We start from the raw sequence: 18,180 nt of genomic DNA, 5'->3' as shown, positions 1-18,180 counted from the left end.
TACCACCACCACCAAATCTGTCCATCTCCTCAACACAGGCCGCACTGTGACGTTCTCCTCGCCGGCGGTACACTCTTTTCCTGCCATCAGCACTTCGTAGCTTTATTTTGGTTTCATCCACAAATAAAACATTTGCCCAGTCAGCTCTAGTAAGTCTGAGGTGTCTTCTCGCCCATGCAAGACGTGCAATTTGATGCCGTCGGGTTAATACCAAAACCCTCCTTGGACGTCTTGCACGTAAGCGCACCTCTTTGAGGCGGTTTCGCACTGTCTGGGAAGATATTGGTCGGCCATGGGTACCATTTGTTTGTCTTGCAGTTAAAGTTGCAGGCTTAAATCTATCTCTTAAGTGGTTGAGAACCATGTAACGATCCTGAAACCTTGTTGTGACGCGAGATCTTGGCCTTCGACGAAGATCCTGAACACTTCCGGTTTGGTTGAATTTGGCCCAAAGCTTGCGAATTGCTGTAAGTTGTCGGTGAAAATGACGCGCAACCTGCAATAAAAATGGGTAAAAATGACTTTTGATATTGGTTGTCAATTTTTAAAGATGACATCGAGCTAAAAAAACATCAGAATAAAAATGAGTATAACCTGTCGTAAGGATGATTCTGATACCAGCATTCCAACGGCTCTTGCTCTTTCCTCAATGGACATTCTGCCCATGTTTTATGTTTTTTCATTCAAACACTCGTTGAAGATTGACAATGGTAAAAAAAATTACCCGATTTCACAAAACACGTGCTGCGACGAGCCGTTTTCTTGTTTTTTAACTTCGTCACGGTACATTGATTTTCTTCGGTGATATTCGATTTTCTTTTATCTATTGTTAAGGAGATACATTGGTTACAAAATGTTGAAAATTTCAATCCATTCTATGATGTATTTTTTATATAATTACATTTATTAGGGTGAACACTTAGAAGTTTTGTTAAGTGTATATACACAGTAAGATTGTGTATTATAATACAAATTTTACTGTGTATATCGGGCTTCAGAAAAATAATCTATCTTTATATTTCCGTGTTTCAGAATCACAGGCACTCGTAAACAGACCACTTTCCTCCTTGAAGGAAGCGGCTCCTGTTATATTAAAAGATATATGGAGATAACGAAGAGTTTTTAAGCTAAAAAGTCCTTAAAACAATATAAAAATTGAGCAGAGCAAACACAGACTTCCAAACATCAGACATGGGATCAGGTGCCATGGAGAAGTGAGCATCCCCAGTCGAAAGGTCACAATCGCCTTGTGCTCATTGTTTTGATAACGGAAATAACGGGAAAATCCGTTGTCAATTCAGTGAGTAAATACTGACCTAACAATTAGATTGATTGATTATATACTGTTTAACGTCCCTCCCCAGAATATTTCAGTGATATGGAGACGTCACCATTGCCGGTGAAGGGCTGCAAATTTAGGCCTATGCTCGGCACTTACGGCCTTTGAGCAGGGAGGGATCTTTATCGTGCCACACCTGCTGTGACACGGGGCCTCGATTTATACGGTCTCATCCGAAAGACCGCCCATTTGGTCGCTTTTTACGACAAGCAAGGGGGTACTTAGGACCTATTCTAACCCGGATCCCCACGGGGCGCCTAACAATTAGTATGAAGAACTTCCATTATCATTTGACTTAATGATGAACTGTGTTTGCTGATAAAGTCATTGTATCGATTACAGAACATATGGAATGATGACTTTAAACGAGTCTGTTGATATTTTTTATCAACAACCTGTTTGAAAATACCTTGTGTTAGAAATTGTTCATACGTATAAAAAGCATACGCAAATTCAGCAATTCACCTTCCTCAGGAAGGCTGTCTAGAGTACATAGCTGCATATACGAATGTCAGATTATCTGATTATTTAGCAATTTTAACAGAGTTACATTCATAAGGAACACGCCGATTGATTGATTGATTGATTGATTGATTGATTGTAAACTGTTTAACGCCCCTCTCCAGAATATTTCACTGATATGGAGACGTCACCATTGCCGGTGAAGGGCTGCAAATTTAGGCCTATGCTCGGCACTTACGGCCTTTGAGCGGGGAGTGACCTTTCTCGTGCCACACCTGCTGTGACACGGGGCCTCGGTTAATACAGTCTCATCCGAAGGACTGCCCCATTTAGTTGCTTTTTACGACAAGCAAGGGGTACTGAGGACCTATTCTAACCCGGATCCCCACGGGACAGGAACACGCCGAGAATTTTTTTTAATCTGAAGTTATAGGTTACTGGAATTGTCATGATATGGTCTTATAATTGTTAGTGAAAAATTAAAATAACAACTGGTATATGAATAGAGTATTTTTATGCCAAATGAATAAATTAATTTCAGAAATAAATGAAAATATTTAAAGGATTAATAAATGTGTCACAACATTTTGACATTTTTGTTAAAAAATACATTTTCATAATTTCTTTCTACTTCACCCCCTCCCATCCCCTACTGTGTATATCAACATCTTTTAGGTTTTTTACGATTATTTTAGAGACGAATATTTTCCTTTGTGGTAAATTACACTGATATGTTTTTTTTTAAAGTGAGTCGTATTGTAAATACATTTTATTCACGGGTCATCTGCAAATCGACATGAAAACCATACCCAGTCAGTGGGAGACGTGTTCCTTGTAACAATAATCGATACCATTGTAAACCACATCGATAATAAAATGTAAATATGTTGCGCTTAACCATTCATGGGGCATTTAAAAAAAATCAATAAAATCAAAACACTTATGTATAAATAAACTTCAAATTCACAATAAATCACAAACAAAAATTTAAAAGTTGAATATTCCATGCTTGTCAAATGAATGTACAACAAGACTAGCAACATGTAACGCCCTGTGCTTAAAGAAAAAGAAAAAAGAGTCTATGCTCAATAAAACTGATTGGCAACATTGGGTCTAAAAAAGCCCTCAATTGGCAATTGGTGGCGTCTCCATACCAGTCACAAGAAAACTTTTCTCAGAAAGTGAATGCATCCCCTCCCGTAGCGTATCACGGGCTTGTTTCCTTTATTTCAAGTGAATTTCATATATCGGTAACATACTTGCACAATCATACAAAACTGTACAAATTGATAAATCCGAAAGGTTCTTAAGCAAATTTCAAAATTTAATGATGGTCCATTAAACATTAAATCGGAAAGTTCTTAGATTTTCGAGTACTTTGAAATTAAAATCTTCAGAGAGATTGTCAATCACATTTTATTTGATCGAGGAGTTTTTATTATGTATCTTGAAATTGATAAATATTTATTCATATTATATATGATTTAAATTCTTTATTCTCATATTGTAAGTGACTTCGTATTTTACTTTAAGGATACATTCGTTTTATTCGCATTTTAAATTTTGCCAACAGTCATAAGACTTTTTAATTTTTTAGGAACACTTATTAAGCTGAAAGAACCCTAAAACTCACCTGTGTCTGGGGCAATTCGCTTTTCTGAGGTTTCTGAGTGCATGGATTCAAATACCTTAAAGAGATGAAATCATATTAAAATTGGTTTCGACATTCATTCAGAGTATATTCTTGATCATACAACTGCACATTTTCCACGACAAAATCCACCATTTAAGATGAATCCATTTGGAGGATTTCCTAGTGTAGATCAAAGTAAGTATACTAAATTACTATATCTACATCCTAGAAAGTAATTACATGTATATCTTTATATACCAGGTTATTAATTTTAAACGAAAAATGTATTGTGTGTCTTCTTGAGGATTTAGCACAGCTAAAATAGCAATCAATATTTGTTAACTTTTAATTAATTGCTGGAAAATATTTAAGGAATATTAATGAATTTAATAGCTCTACCCGAGTTAAACTGTAACTTGGCTGGATCAGATTACGTGTTAAATCAGCAGTTTACGTACGCTTTCTAAACCGCGAATCGGTTTATATAAAAAATGTTTTACAAAATAAAAAATGCAAATAACTTAATAAACAAAACATTTTTGGATCGTTCTTGGTTGCTTGATAAATAAATGGCGTGTATTAAAGTTCCTTGAAAAAGACTTGTGCCGCAATTATTGTGAAAGGTTACCCTATAATTATGAAAACTTGCATTGATGATTGATAAGTGATGCATACACGTACGTCCAAGCTGTCTTAAGATTTTGCATCTATTCTCCAGAGTAGTGAACAGGTTCAATTTTTTGAAGCAGTATCTTTTTTAAATAAAGCTGGCCAAAAGTTGCATACTTGATGGATCGAAGGACGCGCATTACAGCATTACCATGTTTGAATTCTAGATAAATTAAGGTTCATTTATTGAATGGTATGCAGAGTTAAATTCGTGCTTGCTTGTTTATACTGTAAAACGAGAATATTTGGCGCATTACTAATTTTAGCGCTTTTGGCGCAAGAGCCAAGAGCACTAAAATTTATTTTGCGCTAAAGAATTTCTAAATATCATTTTTTGGCTGTATTCAAAGCTTTTACATAAGTACATGTAAACCGGAACACGCGATTACGTAATGTCGAAGGGTCATTTGATTTTATATACACACTAGCATTGCACATGTTCGGAGGACAGAAAGTTCTGCCGAATTATAATTCAGTTAATGTACACCTAACAAAACTTCTAAGTGTTCACTTTAAAATAAATGTATTTATTTAAAAACTACTTTATACAATGGTATGATATTTTCAAATTATTACAACAAATGAGTCTTCTCAACAATTGTAGAAACAAAATAAAATATCACCTATGAAAACCAATGTACCGTTACGATGCTTAAAAACAATAAATCTTTACTTTGCGGCAAGTGTTTCGTGTAATTAGCATATTTTTGTGATCATTATCAAATTTAAAAAACTGGTTTCTCTAAAAAACACAAAAGATTGGAAAAATGACCATTGAGATAGAAGGGAGAGCGTTGGAATGTTGATATCTGGACCATCCCTGCACCATGTTTTACTCACTTTTATTCTATAGTGTTTAATTGACCTTGTTATTACTTTTAAAAATTAACAACCAGTATCAAAACCCATTTAAACACGTTTTTCTATAGGCTGTGCGTCATTTTTCACCGCCAATTTATCACAATTTGAAACTTTTGGACAAAATTTAACCAAACCGGAAGTGACCCTGATCTTCGTTTAAGGCCAAAATTTCGCGTCAAACCAGGTTAAAAGAGTGTTAAATTGTCTTGAAACAATCTTAGAAACATAAAAAAAAATTTCAATCTTATGAAAATGATAAGAAATCGGTGCTCGTCACAGTCTAATATCAACTCAAGCAGTCTGAATCATCCTTAAATCGGTGCACGTATGTGCTAAACACCCTAGGATATTGACCAAAAGACATTTGTGTGATGATACACTGTCAAATTCCCGGATCTGAATCTCATTGAACATATTTGGGATTTTTATAAGGAATGTCAAAGCCCCCCCCCCCCTCCCTTCCACACAATTTCAACGGTTTGGAAAGATCTATGCGGTAGGTGTGGCAGCTGAGCAGATGTGTGAATCTCCTAATCAGGGGTACATGGTTTCCTACAGTAAAGATTGTAAAGATTGGTTTGTAGTAGTTAGAGCAAGCGGTGGTCTTACTTCATAGAGATATTTGTGTGAATTTTGAGGGTCCATCATTTCATTGACACTTTGCTTAAAATTCTGACGAGATACTTACATGAAATTTACGCAACATCGAACTTAAATATGCATCATTAACCAAGAATTAAAGAATTAAGCATTTGTTCTTTAAACCTTAAAAAAGGTTAGGCGAACACTTAGAAGTTTGGTTCAGTGTTTTGTAAGCCCGGTAGTTCTTAGCCGATTATTATCATTATCACCCTCAAAGTTTGGCTTCTCAGAGCGCCAATCATCTATCGGCTCGAGGTAAACAATGCAATCAAGCATGGCGATTGAGCTTGCAGACAATACCTAATTAGGATTACAGTTTTATCTAAGTAATTTTCTGTAGATGCATGCATTGTTTTTACGTGATTTAAATAAGTAAATATTCCATTTCCTTTAATTGAAAATAGAATTAAAATAAATTTTAACAGTGTACCACGTCTATGTGATAACACGTACGCGGTAAAGTTAACGAATGTTTACTTTATATATACTGGAGTACTAATGTGTTTCCGTTTCCGCTTGACAAACCAAAAAGTTAAATACGAGTGTGGATTAAAAATAAACAAAAAATCACATTTATAAATATTTTACTGACAAGTACAAGCGCTAAAATTTATTTGCGCCGATGCATTCCCACTTGTGTTTGCGTTAAAATTCGTATGCGCTAAATTTTTCTCATTTTACAGTATAAATATATCAACAGCTGGCCATTACGCAAGAAACAATACACGCCGTTTTTAGAAGCTAGATCTTACATGTACCTACCTTTGCAGGATAATTAAATAGTTTTTGCTTTAAGGCCATTGACAAGAGACTTCACGATCTTATTTGGACCTTACGTGTATAGATGTTACATATATAGAGACACACAACTAGAAAGTTGGATGCTTTGTTTATTTTATTTATACAGTGTATATACATAACGTTTGTCTAACAGAAATTGGTAAAATTTGAAAACCTTCATAGTTTAAATGTAAAGATAACATTATTCAGAGAAACAATGTGCTTTTTTCAGTGGGTCAATGGGCTTTTTTTCAACTACAACAATACAAATTTCACGCGGAAGAAAGCCTGAGACGTGGAGACTACGCCAGTGCTTTTGCAATGTATAATACAGCAGTTGAACATTTCAATATGTGTGGCCCTTTCCTAAATGTCCGAGAAGAACTACCGAAAATTTTCAGCAATCGTTCATTGGTTTCAAGTAAAATGGGGGACTTCGGATTGGCTTTGGCGGATGCCCAACAATGCATTGATATGGACCCTCTCTGGGCTAAGGTGATTTCTACAAGTTGATGCAATTACATGATTTGTATGTTAAAATGGACATAAGCACGAAATATTCGTTAAAAAACATCACACAAATAGTCATAATTGCTAAAGAAGTCTTTTGGAATCTTTTTACCCCAATTGGAGAAAAATCATCATTTTTTAAAGAATTTGTTTGAAAAAGATATTTTCTTTGCAAGTAGGTAGTGGAGATTGTATTTGCCTTATTATCCTTTTTCTCCATAAATATGCTCTTATCAGGTCATATATGTGAATTTTTAGGGGTATTGGCGGGCAGCTGCTGCTTACAAAGGTTTGAATAATTTTTACGAGGCTCTGAATATCTTGATTCAAGGCTACAATGTGACACTACCCCAAGGTGACCAGGAAAACGCAATAACTTTTCTACAAGAACTTATCGTTACAATAACTCAGCTTCACAGACATCAAGGTATTTAATTTATACAAATTGATTGCTATATTTCTATGTTATATGCATTCACAATTAAAATGTATATTTCTTTTAGCAATATCATTCAGAGCTAGAGTAAGATCTTAGTATTTTTAAAAAAATAATAATGAGAAGAAAAACCGTGGATTTATCAATTGATTGATTGATTATATGTTGATTAACGGCCCTCTCGAAAATTTCACTCACGTGGTACTTCCCGACGGAGAGCTGCAAATTTTATCCTAACAGTATGCTCGTCACTCAGGACAATATTGAGCAGAATGAAATCTTTTTTGCCAGCACCTACTGCGACACGGTACATCAATTTAAACAAACTCACCCGAAGGAACGGTCTCCACGTCCCACAATGGGATTCGAACTCGTGGCATAATAAGCGTCAACTGCTTACTTCCCGACTCTAAAGCAGACTCTCTAACCACTGCGCCACGCGGGCGACTGAATTGATAAAAAGTTAGCACGAGATGAAACATGAAACCTGCCAGATGTAAAATAATTATACAATTAGAAGATAACTGTGATTTCAGTCCTTTCTTTTTTTGTCTCTGAGTTTAAATGCCCTAAAATCGAAAATTCGGGAGGGGTAAACCCATGTTTAAAAATTTTGCTCTGTCCTTTCCTCTGACTGTCTCTTTGTCTGCAGTTGTCTGCAAAAACTCTACTCTTGCTTATAAGTGAGCAGAGCGGTGACTTTAATATTTCACATGTATATTCCTAGAGACAAGTCCTTTCATCATGTACAAGCAAATTTGACCTATGACCTTGGAGTATAAAATTGCTTAACTTAAATATTAGCCATAACTTCTGAACAGTCGGGTCTAGGGCTTTCATACATCACATGTGTATTTAATGTTATAAGAGATTTCTATGGGTATAAATATTTTGACCCTTTGACTTCGACTTTAGAGTTTGACCTATTAAAACATTGACCTTGGCCACTACATTCAAACAGTTATACATGTAATTAGAGGTTGCATATTTCACATGTTTATTCCTCTTGCGAAACCAACAATTTTGACCTCGACCTTTGAGTTTGTCTTCTATTTCAGAAAGTTCAACCCTCGCAATAAGCTGTCATACGGAGCATCATTGTTCCATTAACACATCTTTTTTTAAATGTAGAATATAATAATATACATTGAATGTATTGCTGTGTGATATTAACAGTGTATTGAATCCTTCTCTGAATGGCGAATGTCAGAAAAAGAAAATGATACGTCCAAGTATCATACTCTTTTGAAAGCAGATGTATAGATCTGTCAAAAGGAAATAAGTCAACACGTCAAAAGAATTAAATTTTTGGACATGATAAACACTTTTTTTCGACTTCTTTACTACAGGTAAAATGTATGAATATTTAAAAAAAAAAAAGAATCAGAAAGGGCAATATTTTCTTACGTCAAATTCCTAATTTGTTGAATTTGTTTAAATCTATGCACAAAAACTACAGGTTTGTTTTAAATTCTTAAGTTAAAATCTGTTATTAAACCTTATGATCTTCAACATATTTATCGTGCAGTGAAAAAAACCCTTATTGGTTTATCAAATAATGCAACAAACATATCTTTTTCTGCAGGAAATTGTGATTCACTTTTGGCAGAACATGAAGAATTAAACCCCGAATCCCTCGAAGCCGATGCTCAAGAGAAACTATTACAAAGGTTGGCTAGCAGTCATTACTGGGAAGGCGTCAGCTTACTTATAACCGGGGAACACAGAGGCCCGAGGAGTTCTTTGGATTTTTCGATTCCGAACGTTTCTGCCAAATATGTTTCGATTGCCTGTCTTTTTAAGGATCTTTCTGTTCCTGATTTAAAAAGATATGGGATGCGACTTGCTGTTGCACTTCAAAAAAACGGTTCTCCTTACCAAGATATCGAAGAAAAGTTTGGAGCTCCAGCTCTTCATATTGTTCTCATTAAGACATTAGAAACGGGTAATTGAAATTTAGAATATACAATCTATTTTGTTTTTTTTAAAAGCAAGTTCATATTCAAAATATATTCAATCGTGAAATAATATGAATATAACATTCTGATCTTAATGTTTTGACAGGGAATGACGAACTAATAAAACTGTTCTTTAGAAATTATCTGGACACCCAGGAGAAAAAGGACGCAGTTGATAGATATGGCTATTCAGCTCTACACGCCATCGTTCGGTTTAAATCCTGTAGTGATGTGGAGAGGAATAACTTGCTATTGCTTTGCATTCAATCTGGCTGCAGCGCTTTTATTTTTGACGAAACCGAAAAACTTCCCATTGACTACTGTAATCGTACTGACAAATGCTTTGAATCTCTATCAAACATATTTAATGATTCTGGTTTGTGTATTAATTTATCGTTTTTTATTCTTTAAGTCAACGAAATTCTTCGATTTCAATTTCCTTGGTCTGAAAATATTAAAAAATTTCCTATATAATCTGTAAATACAGGCATTGATGTAATGCCTTCCTCTTGGTCTCTTGCTTGTTTTGATGGTTTTCAAAAGCCAGATGATATGAGTCACCTTCTTACTTATTCAGAAACTGTTCGAAGACATGTTCTTGAACTCAAAGAGAAAGGAAATACAGCAAAGGAGAAGCAACAATACGAGCAGGCTCTCCTTTTTTATAGTAGAGCCATTAATTTGTCCACCCGCTGTGATAAATTATACAGAGACAGTGCCATTCTCTACACCAATAGATGTACAGTTTATACGGAACGTAATCATCTACAAGAGGCCTTAAAAGACGCGGAGTTGGCGATCGAAATAGACAAGACATGGATGAAGGTATTTAAGTTATCTATATTGATCATTTATGAAACTATTTATAAGCTTTGTCCATTTAAACGATGCCTTTTCTTAAGATGGAAGCCTTATCATTCAATCTTACAGCTGAATTGTCACTAAAAGTCTGAAAAGATTTTACGAATGGTAGAAAATACCTTTTTTGGCAAATTAAAAAAAATATCACTTATTTTATCGAGTGTTTCCTACATGTAATACTTAATAGGCAACGGTTGTAAAATAACATTACAAAAATATATTATTCATTCATTACAAATAAACTTATGAAAATCAATGGTATTTTGGATTTGCGTTTAATATTGTTCAAAACACGAGAAATTTCTAATTCATATCACAAAAACCACACTCTCACGTAAACCCCTTCACACATATTTCTTAAAAAGAAGATAAGGTATGATAGCAATAAGAACTTTTGATATATTAAAAAATCTAGGAGAAAAATTAAAATTGAGCAAATAATAATATTAATTTATTATCTTAACATGATAATGGGTTATTGAGAGGATGGTTTGTAATGACATGAAAAATGACGTGTTGATCAGAGGTCTCATTGAAAATACGGAACCAGAATCATTTAGAGTAAATTATGATAATTTTTTAGAAAAGCTTTATATTGATATTCATGTACATAATGAGATAACGAACAGTTTTCAATATCAAAAGCCTATAAAACAATACAAATTAGGAGGAGAGCAAACACGGATCTCCAAAACATCAGAGGTTGGATCAGGTGCTATGGAGGATTGAACATCCCCTGCTGACCGGTCACACCCGCCGTGTGCTCGCTGTCATGATCAGGAAATAACGGGAAAAATCCGTCGTCAAATCAGTGTTAAATAATGGACTAACAATTATTTTCTGAAAAACGTCAGTCAGCATTTAACTCAATGATACATTGTACATGAACATATGTGTTTATGGTAGGGCCACTGGAGAAAGTCTCAGTTACTACGAAGAAATGGACAGAACACCGAGGCATTTGTGGCTGCTATGGAAGGAGTAAATATCTCTGAGATTGCCAACAAAGACAAATGTGAACTTGTTATTGAAAGTGTCAAATCATTCCAATACCTGTCTGGTTAGTAAATAAATTATATTTTTTTATACTTACATTTATTATTTGCTTGAAATACACGTGTGTTTAAGGAAAATTTTGGTTCTATATGTATCTCAGATTTGTCACGTACGCTTAATTTCTGAAGGGCATTATTTTACATGTATTTACATGTAAATCAATTCCATACTTAGTAAAGTAAAAAAATGCAAATTTCTAAATTCCTTTTAAAACATATTTCTCGTATTTAATTATAAAAGATACTGGAACTTTTTACAATGAAGAAATAGTCCGTTTAAATAATCCGTTTAAATAATATAATCAATTGTATTCGCTTTTTTTATCCAACCATAAGACTTTGAAAAAAACGAAAGGTACGGTGCCTTCGCAGACGCTCCAGTTGATTTCTTGCCTTCTGTGTTACAAAGACTCAGCAAAGAATCAGAATGGTTATGCATTAAGCACCTCGTTATTGGAATAGACCAAAACAGTGGTAAATATTCAATATTTCTCAAAATAAATGGTTATCAATATCCTTTTCTCCATCAGACTTCCCATGCAATTTATAAACGTTACAATTCTTGATTGAAATAGAAGCAAAGGGTATTGCCAGGAATACAGACTTCAGTACAATTAAGTACAACACATTATTTACGCTTATCATACAACAAGCTGTGAAGGAAGTCAGTTCATGGATTGTGCCCCTTATCGTTCATATCACCACAAATCCAGAAGGAAGCAACAACTTAACTAGTTTCAAAGAATGGGAGGGGGATACACCGTTACATGCAGCAGCAAGATTTTCCTTGATTACCGGTACGTTTAAATGACATGCACAACAAAGTTTTAGACAAAATTAGTCTGGTCCGATTTATAGAAAAAAATACTTCTAACGGCAAATAATTATTACTTGGTCCAGCATAGTTTTTTAGCCTATTTCGAGTATGCTGATTCTGAAAAAATATGCTGGACTTCATGAAAATGGCGTTAAAGAGGTCAAAATGGCGATTCAAAATGGCGGACATCCAATTTTTTTAATTTTCTCTTAATATCGTTCAAAAAGGAGAAATAATGTGTGAATATCTCACTGGGTGTAATACAAGTATAAAAATGATAATAGAATGCTAACATTATAAGTTAAACTCAGAAAATTTAGTCGTTTCTACACTTAATTCGAATTTTCTCTGATTTTTTTTTTGTCTATTGTTTCTATATTCCGCTTTGCTTAGGATTTTACATTTGTAAATATCCACACACTGCAGATTTGTATTTTTCTCTCTACATCTCACTATTCTACAACTGAATGATGGTGCAGCTTTAAGTTAAAAGTCAAAATGGCGATTCAAAATGGCGGATATTCATCTTTTTCTTCAAATTATTTAATTCTTAATGTCGTTTACAAAGGAGAAAGGATTTGTGAATATCTTACTGAGCGTAGTGCAACTATGTAAAATGCCAGCAAAACACTAATTTGATCACTTCAAATCGAAAATTTAGTCGTTTAAATTTGAAATGTGTTATTTAGCTCAAAAGGGCGATTCAAAATTACGTCTGATACACTCAAATTTCATAGAAACTGCTTAATTCTGGTTAGTTTTGCAGAAAATAAATTACAGTTTGTTTTTACTATACATAGTATGTATATTATATTGATTAGTCCATTAAATATGCACAAAAAGTACTTGAAAAGATTCATTTTTGTCTGGATTTAGTTAAAACAAACTTCACTTCAGAGTTTCCAAATTTGACTGTATGTGTTTCAAAGCCTTTGAGCCCCCGTCCACCTAAAATCACTCCCAAAACCTGTCATTATCAACTCGCACTTCTACCTCAACATCCCTCGGCACACCATCAAATATAACTGAAGAAATCCTTGTCCGATTTCTAGCTTTTTAGCACTTATAAGAACTTAGTATTATCCCCTAACATGTTCTATTCCAGCTTTATTTGCTATATGTTTCAGTCTGTCTTCGGAATTTTGGTATTTTCAACATTCAAGTAACATGGTTCCCCGTGTCAAGGATGGCAACCCCCTTGGCATGTAAAAGATCGTTTCTCTGGAGTTCGAAAAAGAGTAAGCTCACTGGAGGCCGCCAGAGAAACCAAAATCCTTCAAAAACCGATTATTTAAACTGATAGTCCGTCGCAACATGGCTGAAAAATCGCTGACTCGGCGTTTAGCAATAGACAATCAATCAACCAACATTCAAGAAGAACATATTTATTCAAATGTGAAAAGTCTATTTTTTTTACAAAAGCATATGCAAAATGAACTAGAGATACTGTGAGCAATTAGCTCATTAAATGATACCCCGGTCTCTCATATGAATATAATGACAGTGTCCATGCTTTGCTATGGGAAACCCAAAATATGTGGAGACCATCCTTCGGAGAAGACCGTAAAAAGGTCATTCTAGTCTCAAAATCCTCAACCTTGATCATCTGAAATCACATTGTGTGCATATTTTGGTGAGAAAAGTTGTAAAGTAATGCAATTTAAGAGCGCCTGCAGATTCCTCGTGATTCTTGTAACTTACAAGCTTTCGTACCAATAGGCCTAAGCCATTCCTGATTTCGATCTAGTCAACACTTCTATTGACAACAACATTTTCTTGAACACTTCAAGAACATTACAAGGCAACTTGATCCACACTTCTTTGTAAGTATAGTGTAAGGTTGTATCAAGAATCGAGGGGGATTGAACACAAACATTTTCTTCTTTCAGATTTTATGAATTTCAGATTTTTTAAATTTATATACACTGCTCAATACAAAATTATCCATTCACAGCATGAAATATTTGAGAATGCAGATGAATTTCTGACTGAAAATAACAAAATGCAAATGTTGGGACACAGAATCAGAGCTAGATAATCAAGAAAATTTATGGTTTATGTATATTATACTGATAATTCTTAATATATATGTTTATATTTGGATATTATAATGTATTCAGATTTATATGATGTAACAATTACTAGCCCTATAAATGGTCGTGGTCAATCATTTTAAAAAGCATACTAAGTTATGTTGCACACGACCTTCCACGTGAACATAAACATTTATATTTTTTCTATACTGGACTAAAAATAGATCAATAATTTCCAACAACTGAATGTTCACTCGCCTTAATGCTCGGGGGATACTGCTCTTGGGGTAGCTTAATTTTCATATTGTCCTCAAAACAGCAATAATTGTTTGACATTATTAACTTTTTATATGCAGAAGCATGGTGATACAGGTAAAAGGTAAAATGTCTTCGGAGTTGTCGTCATGTAATTAAACAAAAATGCGTGTTATGAAAATCCTAAGTCATTAACAAAAATATCCCCCAACTTTCATTGCATATCTGAACATTATTTCATGAATAATAAAAAAAAAAAACAAACAAATTGTAATTAATTTTCTGCAAAACGATCCAGAATTAAGCAGTTTGGGTATTTTGCGAAATTCGAGTGTATAAGACGTCATTGCCATTTTGAGCTAATTAACACATTAAATTTAAACGACTAAATTTTCCGATTTAAAGTGATCAAATTGGTGTTCTGTTGTTATTTTACATAGTTGTGCTACGCTCAGTAAAATATTCACTAATCCTTCCTCCTATGTAAACGACATTAAGAATTAAATAATTTGAAGAAAAAGATGAATATCCGCCATTTTGAATCGCCATTTTGACTTTTAACTAACAGCTGCACCATCATTCAGTTGTAGAATAGTGAGATGTAGAGGGAAAAATACAAATCTGCAGTGTATGGATATTTGCAAATGTAAAATCCTAAGCAAAGCGGAATATAGAAACAATAGACAAAAAAATCAGAGAAAATTCGAATTAAGTGTAGAAACGACTAAATTTTCTGAGTTTAACTTATAATGTTAGCATTCTATTATCATTTTTATACTTGTATTACACTCAGTGAGATATTCACGCATTATTTCTCCTTTTTGAACTACATTAAAAGAAAATTAGAAAAATTGGATGTCCGCCATTTTGAATCGCCATTCTGACCTGTTTAACGCTATTTTCATGAAGGCCAGCATATTTTTTCGGATTCAGTATACTTTAAATAGGTTAAAAAACTATGCTGGACCAAATAATAATTATTTGCCGTTAGAAGTTATTTCAAGCCTTCTTTTTAAAAATCAGGACCAGACTAAATATCCTTTTTCCCTGTTCAAAATTTCAAAATTTTCAGGAAGTGAAAGAGGCTGGAAGTCAACAAAATAACCATCAGATATTAGTCAATATTTATATGTGATATCTAAAGCTGTCAACTATCATTTGGCAAAGACTTTGTCTTTAAATTTGATATTTTTTGAATAACTTTATATGACGCTCTTCTTCTAACGTATTCCCCAAGCGGCTGAATAGTTATAACAATTCATAAAAGATACGAAAACAAACGAATGATTAAAAAAACTATTATAAATAAAAATTTGCGAAAAAAGCAAGGTTTTCTCTAATGCAACATTAATATGTTTTACAATTTACAGAATTATTCAAGTCATAAAAAAAATTTCCCCTCATATTCCTAGGGAATACATCAATGCTCCTATGCATGGAAAAAGTTCCACTGGAAATGATAGATCAGAACGGAAATTCTCCGCTGCATTCTGTCGTGAAAGTGCCTAATCCATCTCAATTTGCCACATTTCCTGAGGTTGTGCAAAAACTTCTTCAAATGGGAGTTTCACCTGATCTAAGAGATGCAAAGGGAAAGATGGCTGTAGACTATGTTGATAAATGTAGAGATTCAAAGGTTATTCAGCTCCTTTCAGAAGGAATAAGAGGTTATTACTCGCTAATCCAATACCTAATGAAATTTGGAATCATATATCATATAATATTGTGGTATCGAATGAATTGTTTTTTATTTACAAAACGTAAAATTTAAAATCTTAACTTGTTTTACCTAGTATGTCGTTCTCTTCAATTTCGTTTCTTTTTTACAATTTAAACGAAGCTTTACAACCTTTACAACCTTAACGAATGTGTTTTAGCCTACGCAAAATGTTATTGTGAATTAAATTGGCCAGAACAAGACGATCTGTAGAAGCTCAGACATAACAGACAAGTGACGATTTGCAAATCAGATTCTATTGTTTTTGGAAGTTAAATGATTTGCAGAGTTTATCTATAGAGTATAAAATGGTATCAAAAACATTTAAAATGCATGTTTTTATGTTTCTCTATATGAATACCAAAGCGTTCTTTTTCCCTTTTATAGCTGTATTTGTACCTCAACATTCTTAAAACAAATTAGGCTTATGTATTTACAGAAAGAGATAATTCTCTACAGCCCCTCGTAGAACAAAACGAGGACACTGTTTGCGAAAACAAAGACAAGCGCGACTCTAAAGACGACCAAAACAGGCTTAAAAGTGAAGACAATAAAGCTGCAAAGGTTGATTTAAAGCCCTCACTTTCAGATAGTCAGGATATGAAAAATGAAGAACATCATCACTCGTCGAAATCACTGAGCAAATCATCAGACAAAACTGAATTTAATCTTCATAGAAATGAAGGTGACAGGGCATTGAAAGCAAAGAAGCTAAAACCTGCTTTGGAATCTTATAAAAAAGCAAAGAATCATATGAATGCTGCCAGCAACGCAGAAAAAGTAAACCTATTTTGCAAGATATCAGATTGCTTTCTTGATCTTGGTCAACACTTAAAGGTTATCGAAGAAGCTGAACAATTCAAGGCATTCATTGAAAAGTCTTACCAGGTAAACAAAATACATCTTTTTAACGATTATGATAATTATATCTACTTTTATATTTAATAAGCTGCACCTGTTATAATATATAACGATAATATTTTTTCTCAAACTTTTAGGCCAAGGTAAGACTTGGAAAATCGTTTGCTGGTCTACAGCGGTATAAAGAGGCGTTTTTCCATTTTATTGATGCCTATAATCTCTCCAATAGTTTGACCAATGTAAATCTGGATGATCTATTGTTTGAAATTGCCAGCGCCTATGCTGTTTGTGAGGAGGACGGTATGTAAAATGTAGCAGTATTATATAATGTACGAAGTTTGAAAAATATATTGAAAAGGGGTTCATTTATTGCAAATAAAGTCCATATATACATGCTGAGATATAAATACTATGATATCAGCGTGTTACTAATTGTGAGTCATTACCAATTTGTGCTGTTTTCCTAACCGTTGCCTAAATCTTGCGTTGTTAAGAGGCGCTGCACTGATCGGTGATTCCCAAAATGATTTGGAAGGCCGGTGCGATTTTCATGAGCCGCGTTAGACTTACGACTAAGAAGCAAAGTGTGTTAGGGGAAATGTACAATAAGGTGAATATGAAAGTCCTACCTCTTTTCATTCAAAAGTTATGACAAATATATAATAAAGTTTTTGTAACAGGCTAACTGACTGATTGATAGACGGACAGACAAATGAGATTTAATGTCCCCCCGCTTTCGCGTGTGAAATTGGGGTTGCCATTTAATTGATATGGATATGGGGACGTTATTCTAACAAGTAAAAAATCGAATAAGAAATCCAACAACATACAAACATTTAAAAAGGACAAGGTACACTTAATTTAGGTTTTATCAACTCACTTATTGAAGACCGAATACAAAAGCATTTTCATCTGCTCTCCTTTTCCTCTGCATTCTCAAGCTGTTCTGTCATCAAGGAATACAAAGAACTGTACATGATCAATGCTATTTTGTCTTCTTCACTATCCTTATATTTTTTCTTCTTTGTGAACAAATGCCTGAATTATTTTACCCCCTAAAAATAAATTTGACTTATTTTTATTAAAACTTGTTACAGTACACATGAGTTCCTCATTTTTGAAACTTGCTCGTATTAAGCCTCTTTTCGATTTAACAAAATAATAAACATTCTTTTTCAATGTAAAATTATAAAAAATAAAAATCAAATTAATTATTAATACAATTTCTTGTATAGGGTATAAGAAAAAATTATTTTTTATTAATCTTTTATTGTATATAGATTAAATATTG

General features: G+C 33.8%; 1 protein-coding gene across 1 annotated transcript; it reads left to right on the top strand.

Annotated features, from left to right (window-relative positions):
- The first annotated feature begins 3,572 nt into the window (after positions 1 to 3,572).
- Positions 3,573 to 17,197, top strand: LOC134267502 (stress-induced-phosphoprotein 1-like). Its single transcript, XM_062749700.1, has 12 exons — positions 3,573 to 3,629; positions 6,619 to 6,881; positions 7,155 to 7,323; positions 8,918 to 9,277; positions 9,397 to 9,666; positions 9,868 to 10,115; positions 11,058 to 11,211; positions 11,543 to 11,680; positions 11,782 to 12,003; positions 15,724 to 15,978; positions 16,468 to 16,916; positions 17,027 to 17,197. The coding sequence occupies exons 1-12, from the start codon at positions 3,593 to 3,595 to the stop codon at positions 17,195 to 17,197; spliced, it is 2,736 nt and encodes a 911-aa protein (XP_062605684.1). The 5' UTR covers positions 3,573 to 3,592.
- The last annotated feature ends 983 nt before the right edge of the window (positions 17,198 to 18,180 follow it).

This window comes from Saccostrea cucullata, unplaced genomic scaffold (assembly GCF_032062105.1).
Source record: "Saccostrea cucullata isolate Sc308-1 unplaced genomic scaffold, CSIRO_AGI_Scuc_v1 ctg1643, whole genome shotgun sequence".
Classification (NCBI taxonomy): Eukaryota; Metazoa; Mollusca; class Bivalvia; order Ostreida; family Ostreidae; genus Saccostrea; species Saccostrea cuccullata.
This window is presented reverse-complemented; position numbering and strand designations above follow the sequence as displayed.